General features: G+C 39.9%; 1 protein-coding gene across 1 annotated transcript in view; it reads right to left on the reverse strand.

The window, feature by feature from the left end:
- Positions 1–17,042, reverse strand: part of EHHADH (enoyl-CoA hydratase and 3-hydroxyacyl CoA dehydrogenase) — a 47,797-nt gene that overhangs the window by 21,379 nt on the left and 9,376 nt on the right. The window contains exons 3-5 of the mRNA XM_034999749.1: positions 13,597–13,769; positions 10,091–10,202; positions 1,618–1,722 (exon numbers count right to left, since the gene is read on the reverse strand). Coding sequence (XP_034855640.1) covers positions 1,618–1,722; positions 10,091–10,202; positions 13,597–13,769 — 390 coding nt within the window. The remainder of the gene's footprint in view (positions 1–1,617; positions 1,723–10,090; positions 10,203–13,596; positions 13,770–17,042) is intronic.

Here is a 17,042-nt window from a genome sequence, read left to right on the forward strand (position 1 = left end):
TGGTTGTCAATGTTAGACATGGGTCTATCACCAGCCCTAAACCAAAAACCCTTGTACGCATCTCCAAACGCAAAAAGCCTTTGCTATCAGCCAATCGAGTGACTTCTAACACGACAATAAGCCCTCCCAGGAGGCACAGTGAAATCAGAGACAAAAAGTTGGTGATGATTGTATGGAAGGCAGAGAACAATACCAGGAGGCTCATTCCCTTTTGGGCAAAGACTTGCTAATTCTCTATATGAGTCACCAGGATCTTCTCTCTACAGTCCCTGGCTTCTCCAGTTCAAGCTTTTACGGTCGCATTGAAACCGCAACTGGCTAGAGCCACAAAAAGAAAGATTATTTCAGGGAAGTGTTTGGTCCCTGCCAGGGTCGACAAAAGGATGACTTTTTCAAAAGAATGCCTTTGAATGACACTGAGCCTTTGCCTACCACCAAGCCGAAAGAAGAGCCTGAAGCTCTACCTGTGACCCATCACTGCTCCCCATTATTTTTTCTGGCACTCTTTAACCCTCTCCATCTTGCTGCCAATCTCCATAAATTAAAAAGGAAAAGTTGAAAAGAGGAAAAAGGGAAAACGCTAGGAGTGCCACTCCCAAGGACTCTTAAAGGAATGAATGCCATGAATCCATAGAGTGAGAAACCAGCGAGAGAAAGAAAATACAGCTCACGAGACATAACTATGGTTTCATTGTGGCAAATTAGAGAGGCTTGTTTCTTTCTTTTTTTCCCCCCCCAAGATTTATTTATTTATTTGAGAGAAAATAGGGTGAGAGGCAGAGGGAGAGAATTTTCAAGCAGACTCCCCACTGGGAGTGCAGCCTGATCTCATGACCCTGAGATCATGACCTGAGCCAAAACCAAGAGTTGGATGTTCAACCTGTGCCTGAGCCCCCCAGGCACACTGAGAGTTTTGTTTCTGTTTGCTGAATTGTTTGTTTGCTTGTTTTCATTTTAATTCTATTTCTTACAGAAAATACATTATTTCAATCCAAATTCAAAAGTACAAAAGGGTAAACAATGAAAAATTTTCTTCCAAGAGCTTCCCTGGCTGACCAACCCCATTCCCAGAGGCAACCATTAACCATTTCTTGTGAATCTTTACAGAAATATCTTATATGTAGATGAACAGTTACATATATACATTCTCCCCATATAGACATTCAGGTCCATCCCCCTTTTCTTTTTGCATAAATGGTGACCCACTATACACAATGATGTATAGGTTTTTTATTTTAAAGATATTTATTTATTTGAGAGAGAGAATGAGAGAGAGAGAGAGCACGAGTGGGGTGAAGGGCAGAGGGAGAAGCAGACTCCCCACTGAGTAGGGAGCCAGATGCGGGACTCGATCCTGAGACTCTAGGATCATGACCTGAGCCGAAGGCAGACTCTTAACTGAGCCACCCAGGGCCCTGGATGTATAGTGTTTTTCACTTTGTAATACAATATGTCGTGGCATTTATAACGTATTAATATGTACAGTTTCTTATTCATTTTAAAGCTCCATCATATTTTATCACATGGATGTACCATAAGACATTTAAGGAATTCTTTATTAAAATGAAAGTTTAGCTTGCTTCCAATCTTGTGCTATTTTTATTATTATCTTCTTACCAGAAATTCTCTGGGCTAATTTGATTGCTTCTTCAACCGGGTCTGAGTTCACAATTTCATCTAGAATACCCAGCTTGAGGGCTTCATCTGCCAAAACATGTCTTCCTAAAACAAAACAAAACAAAACAAAAATCAAAGAACAATGTGAGGTTAAAGCAAAAGCATTACTCTCTCTAGTAGGGAAGGTTATCTGTCTTGGATACAAACATCTATTATTAAATGAAATAAATAAGCAACACACTGACTATTATAGTAGAAAGGTCACTGTATAGGTAACCAGAAAACTTAGTTCAAGCTTCAGCTCTACCTTCTACTACTATTTGTGTGATGATGAATTGTATGGGGACCACCCCTTCCTCCTAGGCAAATGGGAGTAATTATGCTTACCTTGGTAATTCTGAGTATCAAGTGAGAATAACACATTTTCTTTATAGTCTATAAATCTCTATGGAAGCACTTTGTGAAGTAGACATTTCTAGAGAAGAGATGATCAAGTTTTGAGACCAATAACAGAGATAGTGACAGCAGAGAGTAGCAGGATCTATCTTACACCAATATACACCAACACACATACCATCACTGATTACCAAAAAAAAAAAAAAAAGACAGTCCTGAAACATGAATATAGTTGGATAAGCAGGGGGAAATTATCGATTAGGTTGACATTATTGAAGTTATAGTCAAAATTACACGGGATAAATGGGGTGGACTTGTGTCATTTTTTGCCTACCCAGCATCTCTCCTCGTTTGTGGAGTTGCTATTGTGTGAGTTTTGGAGCCCTGCCTTTCACCACAGGAGCTAAAAGGGAAGCAGAAGTGATCAGACAATTGTTGCTTCAGATCCATGCAGGGAGGGTGTGGCCCATGACCCCAAGTCTGGAGAAAGGAGTGCTCTACAGAGGGTTGTCAGCCTGGAGTGAGGACAAAAAGGAGCGCTGGCGACATCTAGTGTCTGATGGCGGTGGAGTGAGGACAAAAAGGAGCGCTGGCGACATCTAGTGTCTGATGGCGGTGGTACCAGGAGCTGCTAATGGGCAGGGGTGGCCCTGGCCACCTCCACTATAGAATGGCAGCTGTAGGGTGTTAAGAAGTTTGATGAGCGGGCGCCTGGGTGGCTCAGTTGGTTAAGCGACTGCCTTCAGCTCAGGTCATGATCCTGGAGTCCCTGGATCGAGTCCCGCATCGGGCTCCCTGCTCGGCAGGGAGTCTGCTTCGTCCTCTGACCCTATCCCCTCTCATGTGTTCTCTCTCTCTCATTCTCTCTCTCTCAAATAAATAAATAAAAAATCTTTAAAAAAAAAAAAAAAAAGAAGTTTGATGAGCACCACTCCTAAGTTCTTCATTGGGTGTAAATACGTAATTTAATCTGAATATTCTGAAGAACCGAGTTAAGGGATACGAGCATCCCTTAACACAGGGTCAGAAGAAAGGAGACAGTAACACCTTACTTGCTTTCCTGCCAGTACCATCTTGCCTTGTGGAAAAGTGATCATCAAATCAGTCTTGAGGGTAACAGTGTCACAGTCCTTGCTGTTCATACAGTGTTAGTGGAGGTCATCTTTGAGACAAACCCTCCATTCCTGGTTCTTAGGAGTGCTTCAGAGAGTTACAGATGGGTTTTCTTGATCAGAGAGACAGTTCAATGATTTCCGGCAGGGGCCACTCTGCAACATTATTTGGGTGGTGTTCTAGAAGTGCCTTTGAAAACAGGCTCCCAGATTTCCCCCTGGGGCGAGGAGGGCAGTGAGGAGTGGATGAGTGGCTGCAGGGGTCAAGTCTCCTGTGTATAAGATCACTTGGGGGCGCCTGGGTGGCTCAGATGGTTGGGTGTCTGCCTTTGGCTCAGGTCACGAATTCCAGGTCCTGGGACTGAGCCCCACGTCGGGCTCCCAGCTCAGTGGGGATTCTGCTTCCCCCCGTCCCCCTGCTTGTGCTCTCTCTCTCTCTCAAATGAATAAATAAAAAATCTTTTAAAATAATGAAGTGTTAACTCCATAGTTGGTGTTACGATTCTAGATACCAGCTTAGCTATGTTTAGTAAGCCTGTTTTAATGTTTCCCTGACTCATTCTTTTTTTTTTTTTTCCCCCTGACTCATTCTTAAGTTTGCAAGGGAGTCTAAAGTGGAGACCCTAAAAAAAAAAAAATCACTTGGGTAAGGGGTGAGTGAATCAACCTGCCCAGGTTAAGGGCACCAACGGCAGATAAAATGGAAAATGGAAACCTGAGTACAAAAAGGATCTTTGGGGCAACTGAGTAGATAATGTGAGCTACCCAGAGGATGCACTGCAAATTCCTTCAGCTATAATGATTGCTTCTAGCCTGGATTTCACACAAGTGGAGGTGTATCACGACTGTTCTTACAAAGTCAGTGAGATTCTGGGTACTTTGATTCTGTTTCAAGGGCCTAAAGACACAGCTCTGTATATACAACCCAAATCTTCAGGCTCAGATTTAAACTTGCTTTTTCTCTTGCTGCCCTCAGTGTAGACAACAACCCCTGTCCAATGGACTTTAATAAGAGCCCTGCCTAGAGCTACTATAAGGAGACCCAGGGTAACTGAAGCTGAGATTTCTCTTCTTCAAAGTGGGTAATCTCGATTTTTTCCAATGTTCTTCATGGCTTCTTTTCCAACCTTTAGAAAATCTTTTTCGACATAGAATCCTTTCCAGATGTCATTTTAAAGTCCCCCTAAAATTGTACAGACAACTTAAAAAGATAGGTGTATGATTCTAACGTTAATTTTCTTCTAATTCACCGTGACCTTTTCTATGCAAATCAAAATCCATCATATCCTTACTGTTTGTACTTCTTTTCTTCATCGGTTAAAAATAGTGATATTTCTATAAGCAGCAGTGCTTTGGAAAAGGCAATCCTTGTTCATTTCTTTTTTGTCAAAGAAGCCAGATTTCTTCTTGATTTCCCCCAAGATATGCTTGCCTTTGAGACTTAATGATGAAAACAGAGACACAAAATTCCTCAATATTTCCCCACATGCTTCAATTTTAGTAAACCTTAGACTTTACACTCATTTCACACTATTATAATTTCCTCTATATTTTATTCTGCTTTGCTTCCTTCCTATTTGATCTTTTGCAGAATGAACTATCTTATGCGCTTTGAATTCTGTAGTATATTGGATTGTAAGCACCCTCTTATGAATTTTACATTAGATACTTAACATACTGTACATTCTTAAAAGTGTACTTATCATACCATTGTAACTTAAGACAATTTCTAATTTAATTTATTGAAAGCAAGAAATTTAACACTTTTAGTTTTTCTATCTACTCTTTCATACTCTGTACAGATTTATAACAACTCCCCAGCATCTAAAAGAAAAAAAGAAGCATTTTTATGCACATAGACTCATACTCTTTTCTAATTTGGATCACATATACACAGTTTTGTATTGTGGTTTCTGTGTCAGAAAAAAATACGGATTTCAATTAGCAGTTCTCAAACCTTTTAATCTTAGGACCGCTTTGTACTCCTAAAGATAATGGAGGACTCCAAAAAGCTTTTGTTTATGTGGATTATTTCTATCAATATTTATTGTATTAGAAATTAAAACTGAGAGCTTTAAAAATGTTTCTTTATTAAATCACTTTAAAATAACAAGGATAAATGTTAATGTTAACATTAATGTTAACATGAATACATTTTAATGCAAAATAACTGTATTTTCAAAATTTCAAAAGCTTAGTGAGAAGAGTGTCATTGTTTTACACTTTTGTAAATTTCTTTCATGTCTGGCTTAATGGAAGACAGCTGGGTTCTCATACCTGCTTCTGCATTCCGTCTGTTTTGACATCACATGGAATACAACCACCTCTGGAAAGTTCTTAGAGAATGAGAGTGGAAAAGGCAAGTCACGTCCTATTGTTATGAAAGTAGCTCTGACTTCACGAACCGCCCCCAATGGTCTTAGGCATACCCAGGAGTCCCTGGACCACACTTTAAAACTTCTGATATAGATTACCATTTTAAAGATTGTATAGAATCTTAGAATAGGCTTATCATTTTAAAGACTGTATAGGATCCTACATTCATACAGTCTTTAAAATGATAACGTGGGCGCCTGGGTGGCTCAGTTGGTTAAGCGACTGCCTTCGGCTCAGGTCATGATCCTGGAGTCCCGGGATCGAGTCCCGCATCGGGCTCCCTGCTCGGCAGGGAGTCTGCTTCTCCCTCTGACCCTCCCCCCTCTCATGTGCTTGCTCTCTCTCATTCTCTCTCTCTCAAATAAATAAATAAAATCTTAAAAAAAAATGATAATAACGTAGGGATAATAATGTATGACAAACGTATGGAACATTCATACGCTAGGATCGGGTATTATCTGATTTGATACACACTATCGCTGCCCCGGAGCCCTGGGTACTAGGATCATACATGAATGTTCCATATATTTATCATTTATTTGTGGCTGGAGTGATTTTAGTTATTTTGAAAGTAATCTTTTGTTTTGTTTTTATCTTTTGGAAGCTTGCAGGATTCCATTTCCTGGAAGTTTAAAATCTTTACTAAAAATACATCAGGCAATTGATATCCCATCAGTTTTTCCCAAGAAAAACGGTGAGTTTGCTGAAATGTAATCTCTGGTTCCATTTCATATCTGAAGAGTTTCTTCTATTTTTTCCTTTGGTTACTGCTTCTCAACTTTTTGCCTCATGTTTTGGGAGCTCTTGTTATTCAAAGCAGAGACCTCGATTACATACCTTGTCTATCTTTTTGTTAAATTCTTCTGAATTTCAGAAATGTGTCTCTATCCTCCACGTTGCTGATTGAGTTGTCTGTTCGATCGTGTCTTCTTTTTATTGCTTCAAAAAGAAGTTATTTGGCCTAATGTTTTGATTTTAGACAGGGTGTTCTTATTTAACAAATACAATATTTTCTTTTCTAATTTAGATTATTTTCTAAAATTTTCATTTTCTTTCATCTTGTTTCACATTAATGCTTCACTCTTCTAATGCCACAGAATATTTTCATAGGTTTTGGGTTCAGTGTTAAATGTTTTTTTGTTTGTCTGTTGGTTTTGGTCACCAAATTATATTTGCTGATATATATTATTACTGCTTGGGAGCCCTGGCTACTAAAATTTACCCTCCACATCTTGTTCATATATAGAGAAAACTTACCTGGACTTAACCCACCTGAAAAGGCAGGTAGGATAAGGATGCCACTCACAACTTCTCCCTGACTATTCTAGGTGGTAAGAAGTATCTCCTCAAAGCCTAGCGCCTGAGGGTATCCCTGTCCTGGGAGTGACCATAAGGAAATTCATGGGCTGGAGCAAAGCTCGATGAGAACAGAGCAGAGACTTTCTATGCTATTCAGTGAACAAGAAGGACAAACCCTAAAAAAAGAAAGCAGAAGCAAGAGCAGGGCACTATAGTCCTTGTCATTTGATTGGACAGAGAACATCAGGGAATGAATCGCAATGTGCTCAAGCATCTCTTTTGTGGTTACTGCGGAAGATTCAGCTGTTTTCGGGTAGCATTTTAAGGGAAGTGTGGAAAAGCAATGGTGGTTGTTGTAATTGCTCCACTTTCCAGAATTAGCTCTCTAATGGTTTCCAGAAGATCAGAAAAGGTTAGCTATTTACTTATTAATTTAATCTAACTCTGTTTACTTATTAACTTCCTATGGGCACAGTGCTTACCAAGCTGGTGTTTTTTTCAACATTAATATCAGCAGGGGCTCTTCAACTTTCAATAACAATTTTTTTTTAGCATACTCTGTTAGAAAAAAAAAATTTTCCAAACCAAACAGCAACAGTCTTAATAGCGTCATTGTTATTAGGTACTGTACTAGTCTCCTCTACAAATTCCCACAAACGTAGAACCTTAAAACAACACACATTTCTTATCTTAGTTTAGGATACCAGAAGTCTAAAATAGGTCAGCAAAACTGTCTGGGGGCTCTAAGGGAGAATCTGTTTCATGGTCTTTTCCTGCCTTTAGAGGCTGCCTGCAGTGCTTGGCTCGTGGCCATTTCCTCCATCTTCAGAGCCAGCTGGGTAGCATCTTCTCTCCTCTCTGACCTCCTGCCTCCCTCTTCTAAGGACTCTTGTGATGAATTGGGCCCACCTGAAAAGTCCAGAATAATCTCCCATCTTAAGATTCTTAATTTGATCACATCTACAAAGTCCCTTTTGATTATTAGGTAATATATTCAGGAGTTCTGGGGATTAGGACATGGACATCTTTGGGGGGGGGGCATTATTCGGCCTGCTACAGTTACCATTCATTAAATGTCTTCTATGTGGCAGGTACTCTACCAGAAGCAAGTCATGTAATTGCATTATTCTTTAAAGCAACCGTGTGGTATTTTTACTGATTAGAAAATGGAGGCTGAGAGGAGATCAGAAAGAGCTCTGTCCTAAATCCCAGGCCAGTTTGTCCAACTGTCTCCTTGACATCTCCACTTGGATGTCTAATAGGCCTCTCAAACTTAACGTGTCCCAAAGTAAGCTCTTGTGATTCCTCCCTACAACCTGCTCCACCAGCAGCAATCCCCGGCTCAATAATGGCACCACCCTCCCAGCTGCTCAGGCCACCGGAATCACTCCTTCTCCTCTTTCTCGCACATCTCACTTTTGATGGGTCACAAAATCCTGCTGGCTCTCTCCTCATAACACATGCAGAATTTGACCATGTCTCACCATGTACATGGCTACCACACAGGTCTCAGCTCTCCTCATTTCGCCCTTGGAATATTAGAGCAGGCTTCTGCCCTTACCTCCAGTTAATATATTTTCAACAGCCAGAGTGATCTTTTAAAAAAACATAAACAAGAGCACTTGACTCCCTGCTCAAAACACCAATGTCTTTCTGCCTCATTTAGAAGAAGAGCCAAAGTTCATTCTTTCATCTTCAAAACCCTACACGATGCAACTTCATCCCCTACGTGTCTTCCCCTTACTCACTTCACTCCGGCTCTACCGACCTTCTTACTTTTCTTTGACACTTCCAAGTATACTGCTGCCTCTGGGCTTTGCATTGGCTATTTTCTCCATGTGGAATATCTTCCTCCAGATATTGGCATAATAAGCCTCCTCACCTCTTTCAGGTCTTCTCCCAGATGTCATCTTGTAGGAAAGCCTTTTTAACCTCTCCATCCCTAACATTTTATATGAAAATATTACCCTTCTGTCCCTCACATTTTATATTCCCACTTTGTTTTATCTTTCTCTTTAGCACTTATGTCCATCTAACCTACTATATATGTGACTTATATAATAGGGATGCATATGTGTGAGCATACAGTTGGGGTAGCTAGCCTCCAAAGTGACTACCAGGGAGTTTCACCTCTCAGGGTTCAAGCCCCCTCCCATGTCAGGAAAGACCTCTATAATCAATATCATATATACATTATGTATACATGTATATTATATATGTATGCACGTACATTTTACATATATGTGTGTATGTGTATATATGAATATATGTACATATATATGTATATACATGTGTATGTGTGTGTATATATGTGTATATATATATCGTATATACATAATCAATCAGAAAAGATGGTGCAAGGCTCCAAAGCTAGGTCATAAAAGATATCGCAGCTTTCGCCTTGCTCTATCTTGGATCACTCACTCCAGAGGAAGCCAGTCTCCATGTTGTGAAGACACTCAGGCAGCTCTAGGGGGAGGTCCACGTGGAGAAGAAATGAAGCCTCCTGCCAAGAGTCAGCACCCACTAGCCATCCATGTGAGGGAGTCAACTTTGAAGTAGATCCTTCAGCCCCACTCAAGTTTTCAGATGACTACAGCTCCAGTCAATGTCTTGACAACAACTTCATGAGAAACCCTGAGCTAGAATCCAACTAAGCTGGTCCCAAATTCCTGACCCATAGAAATAAAGAAAGAAGAAATATTGTCAATCAAAATGTGACTCTTTCTTCCTACCTTACCTCTACTGGAAATCTCTTTATAAGTCTTATGGTATTTGGTAAATCTAGGGTGTCTAAATGTTTTCTAGTGTTGCATTGTTCACATTCCCTAGTGAGAAAGAACAACCTTTATTTGTAGCTAAAATCTTAATACTTGTGAAATGAAAAATTCAGTCATTTCCACACTAAAACCTGAAACCTTTCTGTGACAATTCTGGTTTTAATTCTTGTTTATATTACAATTTCTAAATTGGGTCTGAACATGATGCACCCTATGTGAATACCAGTGTCTGTGCATGGATACTCGAACTATAATAAAGCCTTACATATAATTGGCGCTTTGTATACACTTTCATTTAGAAGGCACTTACATGTGGTCTTCATGGTAACATCTGAGAAGCTCTCAGGGCAGGTACTCTTTCCATTTTACAGATGAGAAAATTGATCGTCAAAGAAGTTAAAGTATCCTCTTAAGATTAGTAGGGAATGGATGGTCAATATAGAATTTCTCTACATCCTAGTTCGGTTCCTCACATTGCTCTAGACGCTTGTTGGCAGGGTTTGTACTGACCTGAGGTAATTAAGTCAAGTGCAGCAGGAACTCCAATGAGTCTGGGGAGAAGCTGGGTTCCTCTTGCACCAGGAAGGATTCCCAATGTGACTTCTGGGAAGCCAATTTGAGCCTATCAAAGTTTGAAGGCATGAAGATCATAAGAGTGAGATGACTTGTAGAGTCAAGGCAAGCATTCCCCTGATTTCCCACACTCTAAAAAACGCCGTTCCATAATATTCGGCAAGAGTTTCTACAGGGCAAATTAGTGTACACTCTACTTTACTCAACAGCATAAACAGAGCTGTGCTGTCCCTAAGTCTTCATGTTGAAACACATCCCTAGCTTCTTACACACTTTTTCTCTGACTCCATTATGACCTGTTTGGGCCAAGAAAAATGATATTCTCCAGAAACAGCTGTATGGAGCCCTAAAAGAGCCAGGCAGCCAAGAAATTAAAAAGACAACCCACAGAATAGGAGAGAATATTTGCTAATCATATATGTAGAATACATAAAGAACTTTGTCAACTCAATAATAAAAAGACAATCCAATTAAAAAGGGGCAAAGCAACTGCATAGACATTTCTCCCTAGAAGAGATACAAAATGGCCAACAAGCACATGAAGAGATGGTTCAATATCATTAGCCATCAGGAAAATTCAAATCAAAACCACAAGATACTACTTCACATCCACTAGGATGACTATAATAAAAAGATAGACAATAACAAGTGTTGGAGAGGAGGTGGAGAATACAAAACCCTCATACATTGTTAGTGGAAATATGAAATGGTACAGTCACTTTGAAAAATAATTTGGCAGTTCCTCAAAGTTTAAACACAGAGTCACCATATGACCCAGTAATTCTACTCCTGGATTTATACCCAAGAGAAATGAAAACACGCCCCCCCCCCCCCACACACAAAAGGTACACACATTTTCATAGCATCATTATTCACAAAGGCCAAGAAAATGGAAACAACTCAAATGTCGATTAATTGACGAATGGAAAAAGAAAATGTCGTGTATCTATACAAGGGAATATTATTAGGCCATAGAAAGGAATGAAGTACTGATACAGGCTACAATATGGGTGAACCTTGCAAACATTATGCTAAGAGATAGAAGCCATAAAAGACAACGTATTCTATGATTCCATTTATATGAAATGTCTAGAATGGGCAAACCCATAGAGACAGAAAGATTAGTGGTTGCCTAGGACTGGGGGAGAGGGTAGATGGTGGGTTACTCCTAAAGGGTATGAATTTTCTCTTTGGGATAATAAAATGTTCTAAAATCAACTGTGGTAATGGGTACACAACTCTGTGAATATGCTAATATACCATTCAATTGTACACTTCAAATGAGTGCATTATATGGTATGTGAATTTTATCTCAATAAAGCTACTGCAGAAAAATAATCAGGCAACAACCTCAGTCCAGACAAGAGGGTGAGCTTGAGTCCTTTATCACATGCCTCTCCTGGCTATTTAAAGGTGGCTAAAGCTTGGGGCATCTGGGTGGCTCAGTTGGTTAAGTGTCCGGCTCTTGATTTTGGTTCATGTCATGGTCTCAGGGTTGTGAGATCGAGCCCTACATTGGGCTCATGCTGGGTATGGAGCCTATTTGAGATTCTTTCCCTTTCCCTCGGTCTGCACTCCCCACACCCCACCATCCCCCCTTCTCCCGCTCACGCACACATGCTCTCTCCCTCTTTCCATAAAAAAAAAAAAAAAGTAGCTAAAGCTCTGTTAGTCTTCTTCCAGGTGCAGGATGGGAGGAGGAGAGTGCTTTAATGCAGACTGTCATGTACCCACATTGTGATGCCAACAGCTCCAAAATAAATATTTTTTCTCTCTCACACAAGGCTTTCCTAACAGTCAGTCATGATTTTTTCTACCACTGTTCATCCCCATCCCCTGACTTATTATTGCTCATAACTTAGATCTGCCCTCAGTGTGCAGAAGGCATGGTAAGAGGGACACAGAAAAAGGAGCACTTAGGATATATGTCTTTATTCATAAGCCTTTATAAAAATTAAAATGCCCTAAGGAAATAGTTAAATAAATTATGGTATATCTATAAGACAAATTATACAGTCATTTAAAATGATATTTTTAAAGACTATTTACAATAAGATTAACAGCAAATTTCTCATCAGAAACCATGGAGGCCAAAAGGCAGTGGATGACATATTCAAAGCACTGAAAGTAAAAACCTGTCAAACAAGAGCTCTATACCTGGCAAAACTAGCTTTTGAAAATGAAGGCAAATTAGGGGTGCCTGAGTGACTCAGTCGGTTAGGTGTCCGGTTAAGTGTCCGACTCTTGGTTTCAGCTCAGGTCATGATCTCATGGGTCATGAGATCGAGCCCAAACAGGCCTCTGAGCTCAGTGGGGATCTGCTTCAAGATTCTCTCCCTCTGCCCCTCCCCTCACTCGTGCACACATGTGTGCATATGTGCTCTCTTTCTCTCTAAAATAAATATTTTTTAAAAAAAGATAGTAAAGGAAAAAAAAGCTGTAAGAAAAAAACTGTTAGGTAGGAAAAAGACCAGAAGAAAACAAAATAGAATGCTAATAGTGGTTATTTCTGAACTGTGAGTTTATGGGTGATTTTAGTTTACATCTTTGTAGTTTCCTGTATTTTCTAGTCTATTACAATGATCAATATTATCTTTATCATTAGAAAAATATGTTACTTACAAAAATGTTACCATTGTTAAGGCTAGTATCACAGACCTCATCTACAGACCTAATAGCCCAAATTAAATGTATTTACAGAAACAAATGGATTTATAGTTTTGTGCTATTTTTGAATAGGAAATTGTCTTCTTAGGTACTGATAATCAAGAGGGACCACAAAACCGAAACATTTGAGACAGGGAATAAAATTTTAGGGGCACCTGGGTGGCTCAGTTGGTTGGGTGACTGCCTTTGGCTCAGGTCATGATCCCAGGTCAGGGTCCTGGGATGGAGCCCCACATTGGGCTCCCTGCTCAGTGCGGAGTCTGTTTCTCCCTCTCCCTGCTGCTCCCCCTGCCTCTGCTCTCCTGCTCTCTCTCTGTCAAATAAATAAAATCTTTAAAAAAATTTTTTTAAAAAGTACACATACTCAGGATGATAGTCAAAATATTTTATACCTCATACTGCATGAACATGGCTCGGAGGAACCTGACCTGAGCCATACTACTGGAGCAGAGTCCTGGGGGCCCAGTACTGATCCAGGAGTTCCCCTTTAGGTGATGGATCATGGGGAGACCCAAGGGACAGGGTTAGGGGAAGCAAAGGAACAGTCATGGGGCTCAGGCTAATAGCTATTTACCCACTGGAATGGACATATTTCACCAGCTACTACCATTGTGCTGGTACATAGCAGCTGCAAAACCAGTGGCTAAAAATAGATGAGTTGTCAACCAGTGAGCTAGCCCTTTAAAATGAACACCTCTGAGGCTTACAGTGCATTTAGGTTTTGCCTTAAAGAAAAGTCCCCCACACCAAGCCCCATACGGAGCTTTAGCTGTTACCTCTGCGTGGGCAATCCTATAGTGACAGCCCAGGGCCAGCTCCAGTCCCCCTCCTAAAGCCAGGCCTTGAATAGCTGCCACCACAGGCTTCTCATTTCTCTGTATTTCATCTACTACATGTCCCAGTACGAAGTCAGACTTTCTAGGTGTCCCGAAGCTGTGGATATCAGCACCTAAGGACACAGACAAGGAGAAAGAGAGCTGAGAAAGACGTGGGCTCTGTTACATAACAATAAGGCGACAGCTAACTGTCAAGGAATCTCAGACCTCTTAGGGCCCATGAAACATTTCATCCTTTAGTTGGACGCACAGTGAAGAAAAAACAGCCTAGAAAATGGAGAACAACCTGAGAGACAATCCCCAAATCTTTATCAAGAATCCTGTAATCTTCTAAAATATGTCTTTCCATATGATAGGTAGCCACCTTCAAAAAAAATTAAGGAGTGCCTGGGTGGCATAGTTGGTTAAGTGTCTGACTCTTGGTTTCAGCTCAGATCATGATCCTAGGGTCCTAGGATCGAGCCCCGCATTGGGCTCCTTGCTCAACATGGAGTCTGCTTGAGATTCTCTCTCTCTCCCTCTCCCTCTGCCCCTCACACTTGTGCTCTCTCTCTAAAATAAATAAATAAAATTAAAAAAAAATTTTTTTTAAATTAAAAAGCTCAGGGGCACCTGGGTTCAGTCAGTTGAGTGCCAACTCTTGGTTTTTGCTCAGGTCATGATCTCAGGGTCGTGAGATCCAGCCCCAAGTAGGGCTCCACACTCAGTAGAGTCGGCTTGAGATTCTTTCCCTCTCCCTCTTCCTCCTCCTATGCCCATCTCCCTGCTTACACGTGCACTCTCTCTCTCTCAAATAAATCAATATATAAAATCTTAAAAAAAAAAAAAAAACATTAAAAAGCCCAGAGAAGGGAAATAGAGAATCTGAAGTTGAGCCAGCCCTTCCTATTTTTTTTGCATGGTATTCCTCACCAACCTTATTCACAGCAATTTAGACCCAGATCTTCATTAAGAGCATGAAGGCATCACAACATAAAACTTCAGCATGAAACACATACATATTTATGAGTTATATGTTCATCAACCAGCTTGGAATTATGTTTTCATAATAGATTTTTTTTGTGATCAAGAAAAGTAACAAAATTTATTGGTTTCCCTAATCATAAAAATAACACATGTGGGGCACCTGGGTGGCTCAGTTGGTTACCTGTCTGCCTTCAGCTCAGGTCATGGGGATGGAGCCCCGCATTGAGCTCCCTGCTCAGGGGTAAGCCTGCTTCTCCCTCTCCCTCTGCTGCTCCCTCTGCTTGTGTTCACTCTCTCTAATAAATAAATAAAATCTTTTTTTTTTTTTTAAGATTTTATTTATTTGCGAGAGAGAGAATGAGAGACAGAGAGCATGAGAGGGAGGAGGGTCAGAGGGAGAAGCAGACTCCCTGCTGAGCAGGGAGCCTGATGTGGGACTCGATCCCGGGACTCCAGAATCATGACCTGAGCCGAAAGCAGTCGCTTAACCAACTGAGCCACCCAGGCACCCTAAATAAATAAAATCTTAAAAAAAAAATACATGCATTACAGAAAATTTGAAAAATATCCAGAATAATAAAGAACATAAAGACCACCTCAAAAATCACCACAGAGATAACAATGTAATATTTTGGTGAATTCTTAGTTGTTTCCCAGTGCATATATGTAAATGGCTTTGTGACCTTCAGTAAGTTATTTGTTTAGCCTTTTAATCTCAACACCTATCCTAAATGACTTATGAGAGAATTAAACAAAAGTTTATTATAATATATATTTAACAATATTGAGAGCATTCTATAACATCATTTTTCGTATTTTCCTTTTTTCACATAACATTATAAATAATGAGCATTTTCCCTATAGCATTATCTATTCTTTAAAAACATTAAGCAAGGGTGTCTAGGTGGCTCAGTCGGTTAAGCCTCTGCCTTTGGCTCAGGTCATGACCCCAGGGTCCTGGGATCGAGTCCGAATCAGGCTCCTTCCTCAGCAGGGAACCTGCTTCTCCCTCTACCTCTGCCGCTCCCCCTGACTATGTGCCCTCTCTCTCTGTCAAACAAATAAATAAAATCTTAAAAAAAAAAAAAAAAAAGCAGGTCTTTCTGCCCATGGGTCCTGTCCTTGTGCTTTAATAAAACCACCCTTTTGCACCCAAATATATAAATAAATGAATAAATAAAAACATTAAGCTTGGTATAAGTTAAAAAGTTAAAGCAATTATTTCATATTCAGCCTATTCATCTTTTTGTTTCTACCAGCTTCTTAACTAGCATTATGGTTTTTTTCTTACCAATCCACTGTATTCACATTCTAACCTAGTGCTATTATTATTGTTATTATTTAGATTCCTTTTTGGCTTAAGAAAAACAAGATCTATTTCAGCCTGCATCTCAGGCCTATCAATCCTGTGACTTTAGATTTAAATGATTTTCATATCCTAAAGCAATTAGCACATATTGGATAAATACTTTACACTGTGCACTGTGCTAAGTAGTTTCATATATTCTCTTACTTCATTTTCTTAACACCGAGATTAAGTGTATAACAATCCCCATTTCCCAGGTCAGGAAGGCTTTGAGCTGTTAAGTGGCTAGTTCAAACACATGACCAGTTAATGACTGGTAGAATAAGGATTTGAACTCAGGCACTTTAACTACATAGCCCATATTCTTAAATGTTATACTACATACATCCTTCTACTTGCTACATAAGGTTAGTATTATTATCCCATTTTACAGAAACCAAGGCACAGACAAGAGTACAGTGATTTCATTTTTTAACTGTGTATTTCTGGCCTATAGAAATGTAATTAGGGGCGCCTGGGTGGCTCAGTCGTTAAGCGTCTGCCTTCGGCTCAGGTCCTGATCCCAGAGTCCTGGGATTGAGCCCCGCATCGGGCTCCCTGCTCCGCGGGAAGCCTGCTTCCCCCTCTCCCACTCCCCCTGCTTGTGTTCCCTCTCTTGCTGTGTCTCTCTCTTCAAATAAATAAATAAAATCTTAAAAAAAAAAAAAAAAAGAAATGTAATTAATTTTTGGATATTGATTGTACATCCAGCAAAATTCTCATATTAATTCTAATAATTTTCTAATAGATTATTTTGATTTTTCTGCAAACACTATCATATCTTCTGGATAATGAAGTTTCATTTTTTCCTTTCCAATCCCTATACCTTTCATTTGTTTTTCTGGCCTTACTGGGCTGGCCAGGGCCTGGAACACAATGTCAAACAGAAATGGTGATAGCAGCTAGCCATGTCTTCTTCCTTTCTCATAAGGAAAGCTTTCAATTTACCATTTTACTTGATATTTGCTGTAGGTTTTCCAAAATGGATAAAGACATTTTCTTTCTATACCTAGTTTACAGGAATTTTTATTTTTAATACATGTCAGATTTTATCAAGTGTTTTTTTCTGCATTTC

Source organism: Mirounga leonina, unplaced genomic scaffold (genome assembly GCF_011800145.1).
Source record: "Mirounga leonina isolate KUSES-001 unplaced genomic scaffold, KU_Mleo_1.0 Mir_115, whole genome shotgun sequence".
In the NCBI taxonomy this organism is placed as follows: Eukaryota; Metazoa; Chordata; class Mammalia; order Carnivora; family Phocidae; genus Mirounga; species Mirounga leonina.